Genomic DNA, 13,936 nt, shown 5'->3' with positions numbered 1-13,936 from the left:
GTTTTAGAATTCAGTATGTGCACCAGCATTAGTCACCAGCTTCTCAAGTTGCCTGGGAACTGCATTAACTGATTTCACAAGGAAGTCTTACTTTTTACTAGTCGAACGATGATGAATACTATGGGTCGATTAAAAGTTTCCAAATACCACGTATTCAATAATAATAATAATAATAATAATGATAATAATAATTTTCGATGCTTCCATTCAGTCTCGAAAGACAAAGGATACCCCCTGTAGGGGCAGCATGTACTTGTATGGGAAAAGTTGCGCAATCTCCAACCACGCCTCTTCTGAATCGGTACTGCTTGACTCCAGTGGCAAGGAGAAGTCCAAGATGACTAGAAACAATGCCGAGATAAGCGGAGAGCACACATAGCACTCGGAAGTCCCAAATTGTCACCCATCTAGTACTGGCTCGGCTCATCGTTGCTTTGATTTGACGGGAACTGATGTGTCAAACGTGATTATGCCGAATAATGATAACAGCAACAGCAAGTCCTCATATTTCATGAGCGAAGTTTCTGACAAAGAGGAAAGAATTGCTCTTTTCACTTGTCAATCTATTCCATTAATCCTTATCCTTGAGTGTTTTTCCATAAGTTGTCACATATTAATCTGTTACGTATTAAACTGTTCAATAGAAATTCATTTCTAACTTCAAAAACCCCAGATCGTCATGTATAAATAAAGATGCAATTATTGGAAACTATTTACAAACATACATTTATATATTGAATATAAACCCTCATTGTAATTGCAAAACCAAATGATCGTGACAATATTGTCCCTATTGCCCCCCCCCTTACGCAAGCAAAGTTTCGTTTGGCGATATCCAGATCCATCCCCAAATTCGTGGGTATCCATAGTCTGTCAAAGACTGCAGGAGCCTAATTTAGCACAATATTACTTTGAGTATTTATTAGTACTTATAACAAAAATTCAGAATTTTCTCACGAAGGATTTTATACTTTTCTGCCAGAGAACAGAACAGATACTACACCTTTGTAGTTTGCTGTCCAATTTTCTATAAACAAACTAAATAACAAATATTAAAAATCTAGATTTATAGAAAACCCACCCTCCTCAAATCTGATTCATCAGTGTTGAAATGTTAAGTTTTGTCAGATAAATAGAGGAAGGAATTACATTACCAAACTGCACTTTCGAGTGTTATAGAAATTTTAATCGAGTAGTTAAAGGGTTGTACAATATTGTCCATCATTGTCGTAACAATCTATAATATTTTGCTTGTTCTTTCCTGAGTTAGTTCGTACGTTACACTTAAAAAAAGGCCAAATACAATTTTTGAAGGCCAAACTGCTCCAAAAAAAAGTCAAAATTATCCTTATTTGACTTTATAGAGACCAATCTGGCTACCCTGGACAAGAATATGGGTCACCTTATTTTGATGTAGCCTCACTTTCGAATATCCTTATAATAAAATATGATCATTGTTGTAATGATATGAGAAAGGAACTCGTAGTAATTTCAACATGCAGCAGTTCTTCACCTAAGAAAGAAATTAGCAAAACATTAGGCAAAAAAGGGAACATTCGAAAGAAACAGGTCCAAAAGTGATCGTCTGCCAAGAGGTGTTGAACTGAAATAAATAAATTAAAATTTGTCTTTTACAATGTGATTTTATAATTTATATTGAACTACGGCATAATTGCGTTGATACACCAGTTCTCATCAGATCACCGAAGTTAAGCAACGTTGAACCTGGTTAGTACCAGATGGGTGACCATTTGGGAATTCTAGGCGCCGTATATACTCTTCGCTTATCTCGGCATCTGTTTCCAGACGTCCTGTACATACACTTCACTTGCCACTGGTATTTAACAATGTAGACTCAGGAGAGGTGTGGTAGGAGATTGCGCACCTCTTGTCACAAAAATTTCACGCGCAGGCAACACTTCGTGGGTATCCTTAGTTTGTCAAAGACTGAAGGAGCTTAGTGTAGCACAATATTACTCTGAGTACTTATTAATTTATCTCATTTGGGTCAGTTTTTTTTTTAAATTTAAAATACAATGGACACTAGTTTCATAAAAATGTTAATAAACTTATATTTTTCTATAAAAAAAAACTATTTTTTGCAGTATGCAGAAACATATCAGCTTTATGGGTGCTTCTACAGAATTGGGACGAGATTTTGTAGCCGATAAATGGAGTTTTCAGATAAGAAAACAATGGTTTCAACTGATTTTTTTTTTGTCAATTCTAATAAGTTACAATGGTAGCTTACAAATTATGCAGCCGAAGTTACTTGAATATTACTGAATTATTAAGCAAAACAACTTTAATCGTGTCAGCAGGTGAAAAAATGCCGCCATCTTGTTTAAATCAAAACGGAAAATTACCACCGTTTTGAATTCTCCTGTGTTTTACAATCGTTTTCGTCAAATTTTATTTTTTAATTATCTTTAATAATTTTCTACCTTATCGATTTTCGTAATTTTTGGATATAATCATCTTTAAAATATGAGAAATACGTAGATACCATTATTTTCTTGCGAAATTCAGTTTTAAGATTTCCGAAATTTCGTCCCAATTCTGTAGAAGCGCAGCTTTATGAAAACATATTTGTTGATTAAATACATTTCTCATTCCACGGGTTCTGCTAGTTATGAAATATTGCTTATAAGTATTAGATTTTTTTATATGGACAAATATCTACGTGTTCATAATTGGAATGGAACAAAAATTGCAAAACAAATAAATCACAGACGTCAATGTTGAACAAATAACAAATAAAAACAATTTATTTACTTGCGTTTACAAGAAGTGATTTAAATGAGTACGAACATGAAGCTGAACAGAAGATGGATTATTAATGTACTGAAATCCAGCTCTCCAAAAACCAACGTGAGAAAAAAAAAATAATAACACGTCAGTTTTAGGGCATGGAACATACACTACACTTTGATCTCGGTTCGGAAACGGGACCATGTGTTTTTGTCGTTGCGTTCGTGGTTAAATAGCCATTTTGAAAGTCTAGTGTCAATATGCGATAAGCAGCAATACCAAATAACTTGTGTGCAGAGTTATTTCCCTTGAATTTTTAAAACTAATACTAATTAACAGAAACACGAAAACGACGCTTATTCAAATTGGCTCTTATGCTGGCAATTATATTAAAAAAAAGAAAAAAGGAAGTATAATGTACATACTCGTTATAGAACGAATAAATCATATTCCTAAAATTACGTAATTTGATCAAGTATTTTGTTTTTTAATTCAAGAAAATCAGATTTTACAATGAAGCGGAAGCGAGTCGTAGTGTTTTCGTCGGCCATGATATTATCCGATGAAATAAATAAGGAGGGTACAACTTAAACCGAAATGTCGAGGTAAAAAAAAAAAAAAATCAGTTTTATTTAATACAGTTTAGTTGTAAAATCTCTAAAAATTGTAAATTGTGATTGTCTTAGTTAAAAAAAAATACTTGATCAATTTACGTAAATTTTGGAATGACATGTTCGTTTTGTAACGAGTACGTATATACATACTTTTCAGGATTTTCTTTACTTTTATTTGAAATAATATATATATATATTACTCCTACAAATTTAGTTTTTTTTGTGTATTAATATTCATATTAACACCCCCTTTTTTATTTATTTAAATAAGGGGGGGTAGCTTTGTTATATAGGTCATGGAATTGCATTCATCTGCAAAAAATCTAGCTAATTTGCATATTCTTTTAAACATTCATTTTAATTAATTCCCTAATAGTTTTTTCCCGTTTTCTTATGGGATGATCATCTATAGTTAACTATTACGTGTAATCATATTCATGCAGATATTCTACAGGATTTATACTTGCATAATATAGGCGTAAAAAGCTTACAGTAAACACAACCCTTTTTATATATATTTATGTATGCGTGTATGTACTTGTTTAAAAAATTTGCTTACCAAACTCCTATCAGTTTTCTATTTGGGTTTTAGCAGGGAAAAATCAGTGCAAAAGTGTGAAAATTAAAAAAAAAAAAAAGAATTTGCCAGGTGAAGGTCGAACGATGGCATTACGAATATACATGCTTAACGTAATAGCTATTGGTTCATGTTTTAATTTTTAGTCTTGCATCAAACATATCTTCATAGCTAAGGCATTAACGTCAAAGGGAAAACGTGGCGCACGAGCCATTTTTTTAATTTTTTAACTTTTAAAATCATTACTATGTATTCGGTCCAATATAATATAATAAATACGAAATCTGCATTAATCAAAATATATTTAAGCATATTTTACGACCGGACAATGCTGTGCGGTCTGCTAGTGTATATATATATATATATATATATATATATATATATATATATATATATATATATATATATATATATAAGCTGAATCTATGTGTGTGTGTGGTCACGAATAGGCTCCTATATGGTTGACTATTTTAAAAAACTGATTACATATAATGATAGAAGATGTATCGAGACCCAGGAATGGGTATGTTTAATCTGGCAGAACGGTGGTTCATTAAAATTGTGGGGTCTGCGTTCGCGACTGGTCCACAAAGTATGGAAATAAAAAATTTAAAAATTAAAATAAATGTTTACAAGTGTTTTTGGTATAGATGTACATAAGAATAGTTTGATAAGTATGTTTTAACTTAAATAGGGATGGTATAATAAAATTGTGGAGTCTGCGTTCGCGCCTGGCCTTCATAGAATGGAAATAGGCACAAACTTTAATAAAGACGTTTAATATCTATCTGCGTAAGTATACTTTGATAATTATGTTTCAGTTTGGAGAAATATGGTATAATAAAATTATGGGGGTGTTCGTTCGCACCTGACCTCCATAGAATGGAAATATGTCACAAAGTTTAACAAGGTTTTTTTAATATAGATCCACAGAATATTGTGATAAGTGTTTCAGTGTGAACAGGTATGGTATAATAAATTATGGGGCTTATCTATTTTATTTTTACTTTCATCATATTTTGCTTTGGTTTTGATACCCCCAAATTCGAAGCTATCTCTTTACAACCCTTCCTTTTCATAACCTATCATACTTTCATAAATCAGGGTCCATTTTCTGTAGGCTGTTTTTGAACCCAGTCAAAGATATACACTAATTTAATGTTCGAAGTATGCTTTTACCTTATATTTTTCTTTTTAATAAATAGGGTCGCCCGATCACCGAAAACGCAATTTAAAAAAGAAAGAATTAAAAAAAAGAAAGAAAAAAATGATGTCGCTTTTGGGCCGTACATGAAACGAAAATATACTTTCTTGGTCTTCTGTCTAGGAGTCAAGGGTAGTATCTGTTCTGTCTAAACATGGTATGATATTGTGGGGTTTCTGTTTGCGCCGAGTGTCCATAAAATGAAAATATGTCACAGACTTCTACAAAGATATTGGCAATAAACCGTAGGTTGGTTGGTTGGTTGTTTTTGTTTTACGGCATGTCAACCCTTTTCGCGTTATTTAATGCTGAATCCAAAGATTTTTAAGAAAATTTTTTTGGTAGAATATATTTGTTGTTTTCATGTTGGTTTCTATTTAACTCATAGTTGGAACCCTAACAGGTACTACCACTCCGGGTCAGAGTGGACCTGGGAGCAATGGTAATTAAAGGGTGGCTCCACACTTCTCAAAGCCCGCAAGCTAGGGGCTCACCACTGGATATAGTTTAAGGTCATATCCAGGACCCCCATTGAGGGACTTTTACCCTCTGCAGGGGAGCAGTCGGTGTATTCTAATGCCCCACCGACAGGGCCACAATAAACCGTAATAACCAAATATATTCTTACATTACATTACCAGATTACTCAGATAAATACTTTTACAGTTTTAACAAAGGAGCTACAATAATATCAGAGGGGTTTCCATTCACGCTGAAGGTCCACAGAATGCTCAGTAGCAATATATTACACATGAAAGATGCTGCTGTGGAATTGCCACAGGTCCTGATAGTAGTAATAATAACAAGTTAGAAAAACATTTCATCCAAGGCATGAAATTGTTAAACAAAATGTTTTTAAAAATAAAGGTACAAGATTCAATTTGAAATTTATTTATCTTCAAAGTGCACTTTTATAAATTTTACAAAGTAAGGTGTAAAAATGTAATTTAAATTGAATCAAAAAATTACCTTCGATTTATTTTATGTTATGAACATTCTGTTGCACTTAAAAAAAATATCATTGAAAATTTTATATCTATATCATTAATTGCTAGATAAAAGATAATGTTTTTAAATTGCAACAAAATGTACATTACATAAAATAAATCCAAGGTAATTTTTGATTCAATTTAAATCAAATTTTTATACCTTACTTTGTAAAATTTATAAAAGTGCACTTTGAAGATAAATAAATTTCAAATTGAATCTTGTACCTTTATTTTTAAAAGCATTTTGTTTAACAATTTTCATGTCTTGGATGAAATGCTTTTCTAACTTGTATCTTATCTTTTTAAGATTATATTTTAAAACTCTCCTTCTCTCTATTTCAGTTTGTATTTCTCCTCACACCACAACTCATTTTTGTAACCCCCTCTTTGTATTATCTGAATATTCTCTCTGTTTCAGTTTGTATTTCTCCTCACACCACAACTCATCTTTTGCAACCCCCTCTTTGTAATACAGGTCTGAATAATGGAAAAAAATCTGAATTTTTTTTTAAAAAAAACTTTAAAATAACTTTTTTAGATTAAATTTTTTAAAAACTTCTTTCAGAATAGAAAATCTTTAAAATTTAATAGGGAACATATTTCATATAGGTTTTATTAACAAATATTCAGTACGTAACGAGAAAAATAGAGATGAAAATTTAAAAAGGACTGTATAAATGGTTACAGTCAATAGTAGTCCTCGCCAGCGAAAGTCTTTGTTATTGTTATTATATAAAACATTTTGTGTCCTGCTCTTTCGCGCGAGGACTAATAATAATAAGAAGAACAGCAACAACAACGTCCGTTTTACACGCTGATATGTGTTGGGCAGCTTTTATAAATTGCTTTTCAAAATAAAGCTATCTCTACCCAGGTATTTATTTCTCTGAAGTCCGTCCTTATCGGTCCTTCACGTTTCCCCACTCAACTAACCCTGCTACCTCAACTGTAAATAAATTTCATTTGTTATTGTAAAACCGTGTTATTTGGCAATAGAGCGACGTATTTTGCTACTTTCGTTTTTCAAAATTTAATTCCGGCCTAAACGGCTGCATTTTTTTTTTAAATGATGGTCAATAAATAAAAAAAAAATCACTAAGGGGAGTAACTCGGTTTGAATTAAAAGAAATATATGTATATAATAGGAGTTTTCTACCTTAAGCTTAAATTTAAAACTTACTTAACTGCATCCCGGGCAACGCCAGGTGGGCACAGCTAATTAATCCTAAATGTAATAAATTAATGATTCAGTAGATGAATATTCATTGAAATTGTTTTTTTTTAGGGATGGAAGAGGGAGAAGAGGTAATTTTATTACAATTTCAAATTATTAGCCAATAGTTTTGTTTGGATGTATCTAGATGTGAAACTATTGCTGACACTGCGTATACATTCACCGTATGTGCAAGGATACATTTTCTTACAACATACCGTCCATAGTTCATTAATAATCTAATAGCGAGTTCTCGTTTCTTGTCAAGTGATTTTACTATTTATGTACGACAAAGGCCAACAAATGCACACGAAAAGCACATGAGATGCATATGAAATGCACACGAAATGCACATGAAACGCGCATGAAATGCACATGAAATGCGCATGAAATGCACATGAAATGCACACGAAATGCACATGAAATGCGCATGAAATGCACATGAAATGCATGTACTGATTCTCTGTTCATGTGATATTTAGGCACAACACATTAAGGTACGACAAATAGCTCTTGCTTCCTTTTTTTTCCGTTAAAAATATTTTTCAGATTTAGGTAAAATATGAGTCAATCAAGGAAAAATGTTTACTTTGTTATAATCGTAAACGAGCTGGTCCCGTGGTAGAGGTTTAGGCTTCTTATCATGGGGTCCTGATTTCGAATCTCGCTAGATTCAGCCACTCTGATGAGTCGTAGACGACGAAACACGTGTCAGTGGATAATTATATTTTAAAAATAATATATATATATGCCGCTCCCCATTTAGGGGGTACCAAATTGGTCAAAAGGAAAATTATTCCCAACTCGCATTTAGGTAAAAATGCACTTTCGTATAAATAATTGAATTCGTTCAATGAGTATCGCTAATAAAAACATCTCTCTCTCTCTCTCTCTATAATAGATAATAATTGTCTATAGTTTAGTTTGCACCATATAAAATTATGTTCGGGCATAGCATTTTGAGATGAAAAGAGTATTTCTAGGTCATTGTGAACTAGTTCGAAATTGAAGCTAATTACCCCCCCCCCACACACACACACACACACATACATTCAAAATCCGCTGTTAAACAAAAATGTCAGTAAATATCCTCTACCCCTTTCTTCACATTAAGCTCATAAAGAAATCGTATTCCAACACAATACGTTTCATCATTTTATATTATAGACAAACAGGACTACCCGACATTGCCTGGGGGGGAAACTATCTCTCTCTATCTAACCCATTCCTCTGGACACACACACACACACACACACACACACACACACACACACACACACACACACACACACACACACACACACACGCACGCACGCACGCACGCACGCACGCACGCACGCACGCACGCACGCACGCACGCACGCACGCGCGCGCGCACACACACACACACACACACACACACACACACACACACACACACACACACACACACACACACACACACACACACACACCATAAGGGAGTTAACTCCTTGATTAGCAAATCAGAATAATTTCCCTTTAGTTAGAGCGTAGTCTGGCTGGAAACTCGACCATTTTCCCACTTTACCAAATCCGCGCCAGTTTAGGATCAACGAGTGAATAATTTGTCCTAAATTTTAGATATTATTCATCCGGAGCAACTCCGAAAAAAAATAATATCAACTTTGGAGATATTTGCCTTGCCGCTTTTTAAGCCACGCATACAAACATACATGCATACACACAGTCTTTTATATCTGTATATTAATACCTATATATTAGTACTTTTAACGTACGTACGTACATGTGGCATTGTGGCACAGTTTTCAGATGATAGATTATTCGATCGGGAGATCTTATTTATTAAAAAGGAAGATAGAAGGTAATAACATACTGCAGACATTAAATTAGTATATGGATACGCTAATTTAATGTTCATAGTATGTTCTCACCTTCTATCCCCTTTTTAATTAATAGGATCTCCCGATCACCGAAAACGCAATGTAAAAAAAAAGACCCCCCCCCAAAAAAAACAAAACAAAGCAAAAAGCAGAAGAAAACAATAAAAATAAAATAAATAAAAATTATGTCGGCTTGGGCTACACGTGAAACTAAAATATACCTTGTTGGGTTTCTGACTAGGATCCAAGGATAGTATCTGCTGTGTCTAAAAATGATATATTGATATCGTGGGGTTTTCGTTAGCGCCAGGCGTCCATACAATGGAAATATCTCACATACTCCTATATGGATATTGTAGATCGACCGTAATAACCAGATATATTCTGACATTACATTAACTAGATTACTTAGATAAATAGTTTTACAGTTTTAACAAAAGTTCTACAATAATATCGCGGGCGTCTCTATTCACGCTAGACGTCCACAGAATGTCCAGCAGCTATATACAACATATGAAAAGGCCGCTGAAGAATTTCCACAGATCCTGCTAGCTATATTAGGTTGAGAAAAAGGCTATTGTGTAATTTTTTATTTAGATTTCAAATGATGTATTTTCAAATAAGTTTTCACTATAATACATTTAGTTTATATATATGTTCTGCCTTGATAGGGTTCAAAATAGACTTCGTGGCCTGGTGGGAGATGTCCTTTTCTCTTCGCTGCAACCTCTATCTCACAGAAGAGATTTTGCGAGTTTGTCTCTGCTTTATCGTTATTTTCATGGAAAGTGTTCGACTGAGCTTCAATCTATGGTCTCCCTCGCCAAACTTTCACAAGAAACACTCGACTAGCTGAAAACACTATCAATAATTCTCCCCACTCTTTATCTGTGCCTAAACCTAAACATAGATTCCATGATCAAAGCTTATTTCTTAGAACTGCACGCCTGTGGAATTGTCTTCCGTTTTCCTGCTTTCCAGCTGTCTATAATATGGTTGTCTTCAAGTCCAACGTGAACAAGTTTCTGATGAGCCGTTCCACTTAAGTTAACAAATTTACCGAACTTCCATTACTATCGATTACTATATTGTCCTTTTGACTACTGTACACTCTTTAACCCTTATCCTTGAGTGGCCTATCGGCCTTGATAAGTGGTGAAGCCTATGTAAAAAAAAAAATATATATAATATTAAAGAGCATTTTTCGCTATATCTAATTGCTTGAATTACAATCGTTTTAAAACAATTATGTATTTTTTTTTCAGAACGTTGAATATAAGATGAAATTAAACCAAATTCGCACAATTTTCTTATTTAGATTCAAGCCAAGCCGAAAAGCTGCTGAAACATCTCGCCATATCAACGAAGTGTTTGGCCACTACTAAACGCACAGCACAATGGTGGTTTAAGGAAGTTCGTAACGGTGACGAGAGTCTTAAAGATGATGAGGGTAGTGGTCAGTCATCGGATGTTAGCAACGATCAATTAAGAGCCTTAGTTGAAGCCAATCTAAGCACAACTGTTCGAGAACTCGCTTCTGAAGTAGACGTAACGTATACGACTATTTCTAACCACTTGAGAGAGATTGGAAAGACAAAAGAACTTTATAAGTAGGTGCCTCACGAACTGACCGACAACTAAAAAAACGCTGTTATGAAGTGTCATCTTCCCTTTTACGCAACAAAAACCCGTTTCTTGACCGGGTTGTAACTTGCGATGAAAAGTGGATTCTTTCCGACAACCGGCGCCGTTCAGCTCAGTGGTTAGACGCCAACGAAGCTCCACGACACGTCCCGAAGTCAAAGTTGTACCAAAAGGTCATACTGGCTGTTTGGTCATCTGCGACCGGTCTCATCCATTAGTTTTTTTTAATGCAGGCGAAATTATTACGGCGGAGAAGTACTGCCAACAAAGGGATGAAATGCACCAGGAACTTCGACAACAACACCCAGCATTAGTTAACAGAAAAGGCGCAATTCTCCTCCACGACTATACCCGAACGCACGTTGCTAAACCGACCCTGAAGAAGTTGAACGAATTGGGCTAGGAAATTCTACCTCATTCGCCATACACCTCTCACCTACCAGCTACCACGTTTTCAATCAATAACTCTTTGTTTGAGCTGAGATATGTTCATCTGAATTCAACGGTTAAAACCGCAAGAACGTTCTTGTCAACCTGATAGATTAAAACTAAACCGTCGAAAATGGCAGCACCGGAACTGATAGTATCTGTACACGAATTGTTATGGCCGTATAAACACTTACTGTCTACACAGTAGTCTTTATAAAACGACTGCTGCTTTTTTTCCCTCAAGAAAGACAACTAATATAAAACCATTTAAAAAATGTCACTTAAATTACAAATTCCCCCAAAACCTGTATGCTAAATTATTAAAATAATCCAGAAAAAGAATATATTTATCGAACTTTAATCAAATTGAAATAATTAAACGGTGACGACCGTAGAAGTTCCCTTCTGAATATAATGTCTGGTTTAGGATCGTAACCGAAAAGTTTGCAGTCGATTTCAAAAAGTTTCTGGAGTTTAAGTAACACAGTCATCGGTACTTTGCCGTAAATTTGAATCATGGCGTCGAGTTTGTTTCTCTGAAGCGTTGAGTCTTCGCGGGACTTGAACTGTGCATCCTTAATAAGTTTAAGGAATGCTTTCTTTGTGGTGACCATCGCTTCAGCATCCGTGAGCGGGAATGTGAGATTTAAGCTTAGAAATCCCCTTATCTGTGCTCGGCGCCACAGACGACGAAGTCTCTGGAAAAAAAAAATAGGAAAAAAAAAAATTAAATTATAAAAGAAAATATTATTAAACATCGAAAAATGGCGTCCTTAGAAGAAGAGCTCATTTATGAAAACTAAACACGTTTATTTGCGGAAGGTTTTGTAAAATAAGAATGTTTTATTGTATTTTATGTGTTTTTCTAATGATGCACGTGTCATAGCTCTTCTCCAATGTGAGCGCCACCATGCTTGGCTAGAAATTGGCCGAGCAACGCCGAAAGACGTGCTGGTCGGCGATTATTATTATGATCGTGATTAAGATTTACAGATAAAATTATTTATGTTAAAATGTTTTAATAGAAAGGAATGTTAGTTTTTATAACTAGTTCAAACAAAAATGTTAACTTGATGTTAATTTGAGAGTCGGAATTTAAGTAAATCATAATATAAACAAAGATACGTAACAAAGACCCAGCAAGGAATAAATGATGATATCAAAATACAATTCCCGCCTGAGCGTTTTCACTTGCGAAGAAAAACACCGTTAATTTCAGGACGCATGGTAGAAAGATCGGAGTTACGGATGTTGCTGATGTTCCAACCGACAACGATGTCCGTCTCTTGTTTATACCCTGTCTATAAACTGTTAATATATGTATACACCCATCAACACACGATAGAGAATACGAACCAGACGAATCACATATCAGAACGTTTAACACACATAAGTTAAGAGACTCATTATAGACAACACATACACACACCCGTGTGTGTGTATATATATACACACACACACACACACACACACACACACACACACACACACACACACACACACACACACACAAACACACACACACACACATATATATATATATATATATATATATATATATATATATATATATATAAAAAGACACACATATATACGCTCGTTATACACGCTCTCCCAGCTATCCAACATGTTGAATATGTTGTGTTATCGTGCACAACAAACATCAAACCTTCTCGTTTTCATTATATATTCATGATGACATCTCTCTCTCTCTCTCTCTCTCTCACACACACACACACACACACACACACACACACACACACACACACACACACAAACACACACACACGAGGGTCGTAAAACATCCTATTTTTTTAACTAAAAAATGTACGAAGACAAGAGTGGTGCCATTAAAACGAGCAATATGTTGTACTCAATAATTTTTTTTTGCACAAATTCCCCACCATTTTGAATACACTTTTGTCAGCAATGGAGTGATGGCCATGCATAGACGTACAGATCACGTTTTGTCGCTCTAAAATCAATGAAGCCATCTCTCAACTGTGCTGACATCAATTACATCGAATTCAAGAGGCGCCGGTGAATATTGATCGGTTCACTTATTTTCTGCACGGAGGAATTCAGTGACTGATATCTGCTTCTTACGCATATCAATAACAGGTGTAGCTATTTTGGAGCCTAACACCGTCAATATCTGAAATAGAGAGATGAAACTTTCAGATCCTGAACGCATGAGTCTAGTCATCATCACAACGCAATTTGTCCCTCCTTCTCTACCACACACACACACGGACGGACGGACGGACGGACGGACGGACGGACGGAGCGTGTCAGTGAAGGATTTTGAACTTAAATAGATTCTTTACTTTTTAAGATATTTTTCTGTAATTTTAACACAATTTACTAAGACATTTGAGAAATTAAAAAACAAATGCAAAATTCAAACAATATTTATGAAAAATAATGTCTTTTAAATGTTGCCCATTTTCAGCTTCGCATATTTGTACTCTTTCCAAAACATTATTCATAACAGATTGCAGAATCTCTGGATTGCGATTTAAATACCTTATTTCGTTCCAGATGTTTTGCTCCAATTCTTGCAGGATTTAGTTTGTTAACATAGACTCTTTAAGACATCCCCACAAGAAAATGTCGGGTCTTGTTAAGTCTGGGGAACGTTGTGGCCATTTGA

General features: G+C 34.7%; 1 protein-coding gene and 1 pseudogene across 1 annotated transcript in view; one reads left to right on the top strand and one right to left on the bottom strand.

Annotated features, from left to right (window-relative positions):
* Positions 1–1,659: 1,659 nt before the first annotated feature.
* On the top strand, positions 1,660–1,776 carry LOC145242236 (5S ribosomal RNA; annotated as a pseudogene).
* A 9,849-nt stretch (positions 1,777–11,625) lies between these two features.
* LOC145293308 (uncharacterized) overlaps positions 11,626–13,936 on the bottom strand; it is a 35,160-nt gene continuing 32,849 nt past the window's right edge. The window contains exon 4 of the mRNA XM_080139954.1: positions 11,626–11,981. Coding sequence (XP_079996080.1) covers positions 11,631–11,981 — 351 coding nt within the window. The 3' untranslated portion in view covers positions 11,626–11,630. The remainder of the gene's footprint in view (positions 11,982–13,936) is intronic.

The sequence above is a fragment of the Euprymna scolopes genome, chromosome 2 (assembly GCF_053919585.1).
Source record: "Euprymna scolopes isolate OS-2025 chromosome 2, ASM5391958v1, whole genome shotgun sequence".
In the NCBI taxonomy this organism is placed as follows: domain Eukaryota; kingdom Metazoa; phylum Mollusca; class Cephalopoda; order Sepiida; family Sepiolidae; genus Euprymna; species Euprymna scolopes.
This window is presented reverse-complemented; position numbering and strand designations above follow the sequence as displayed.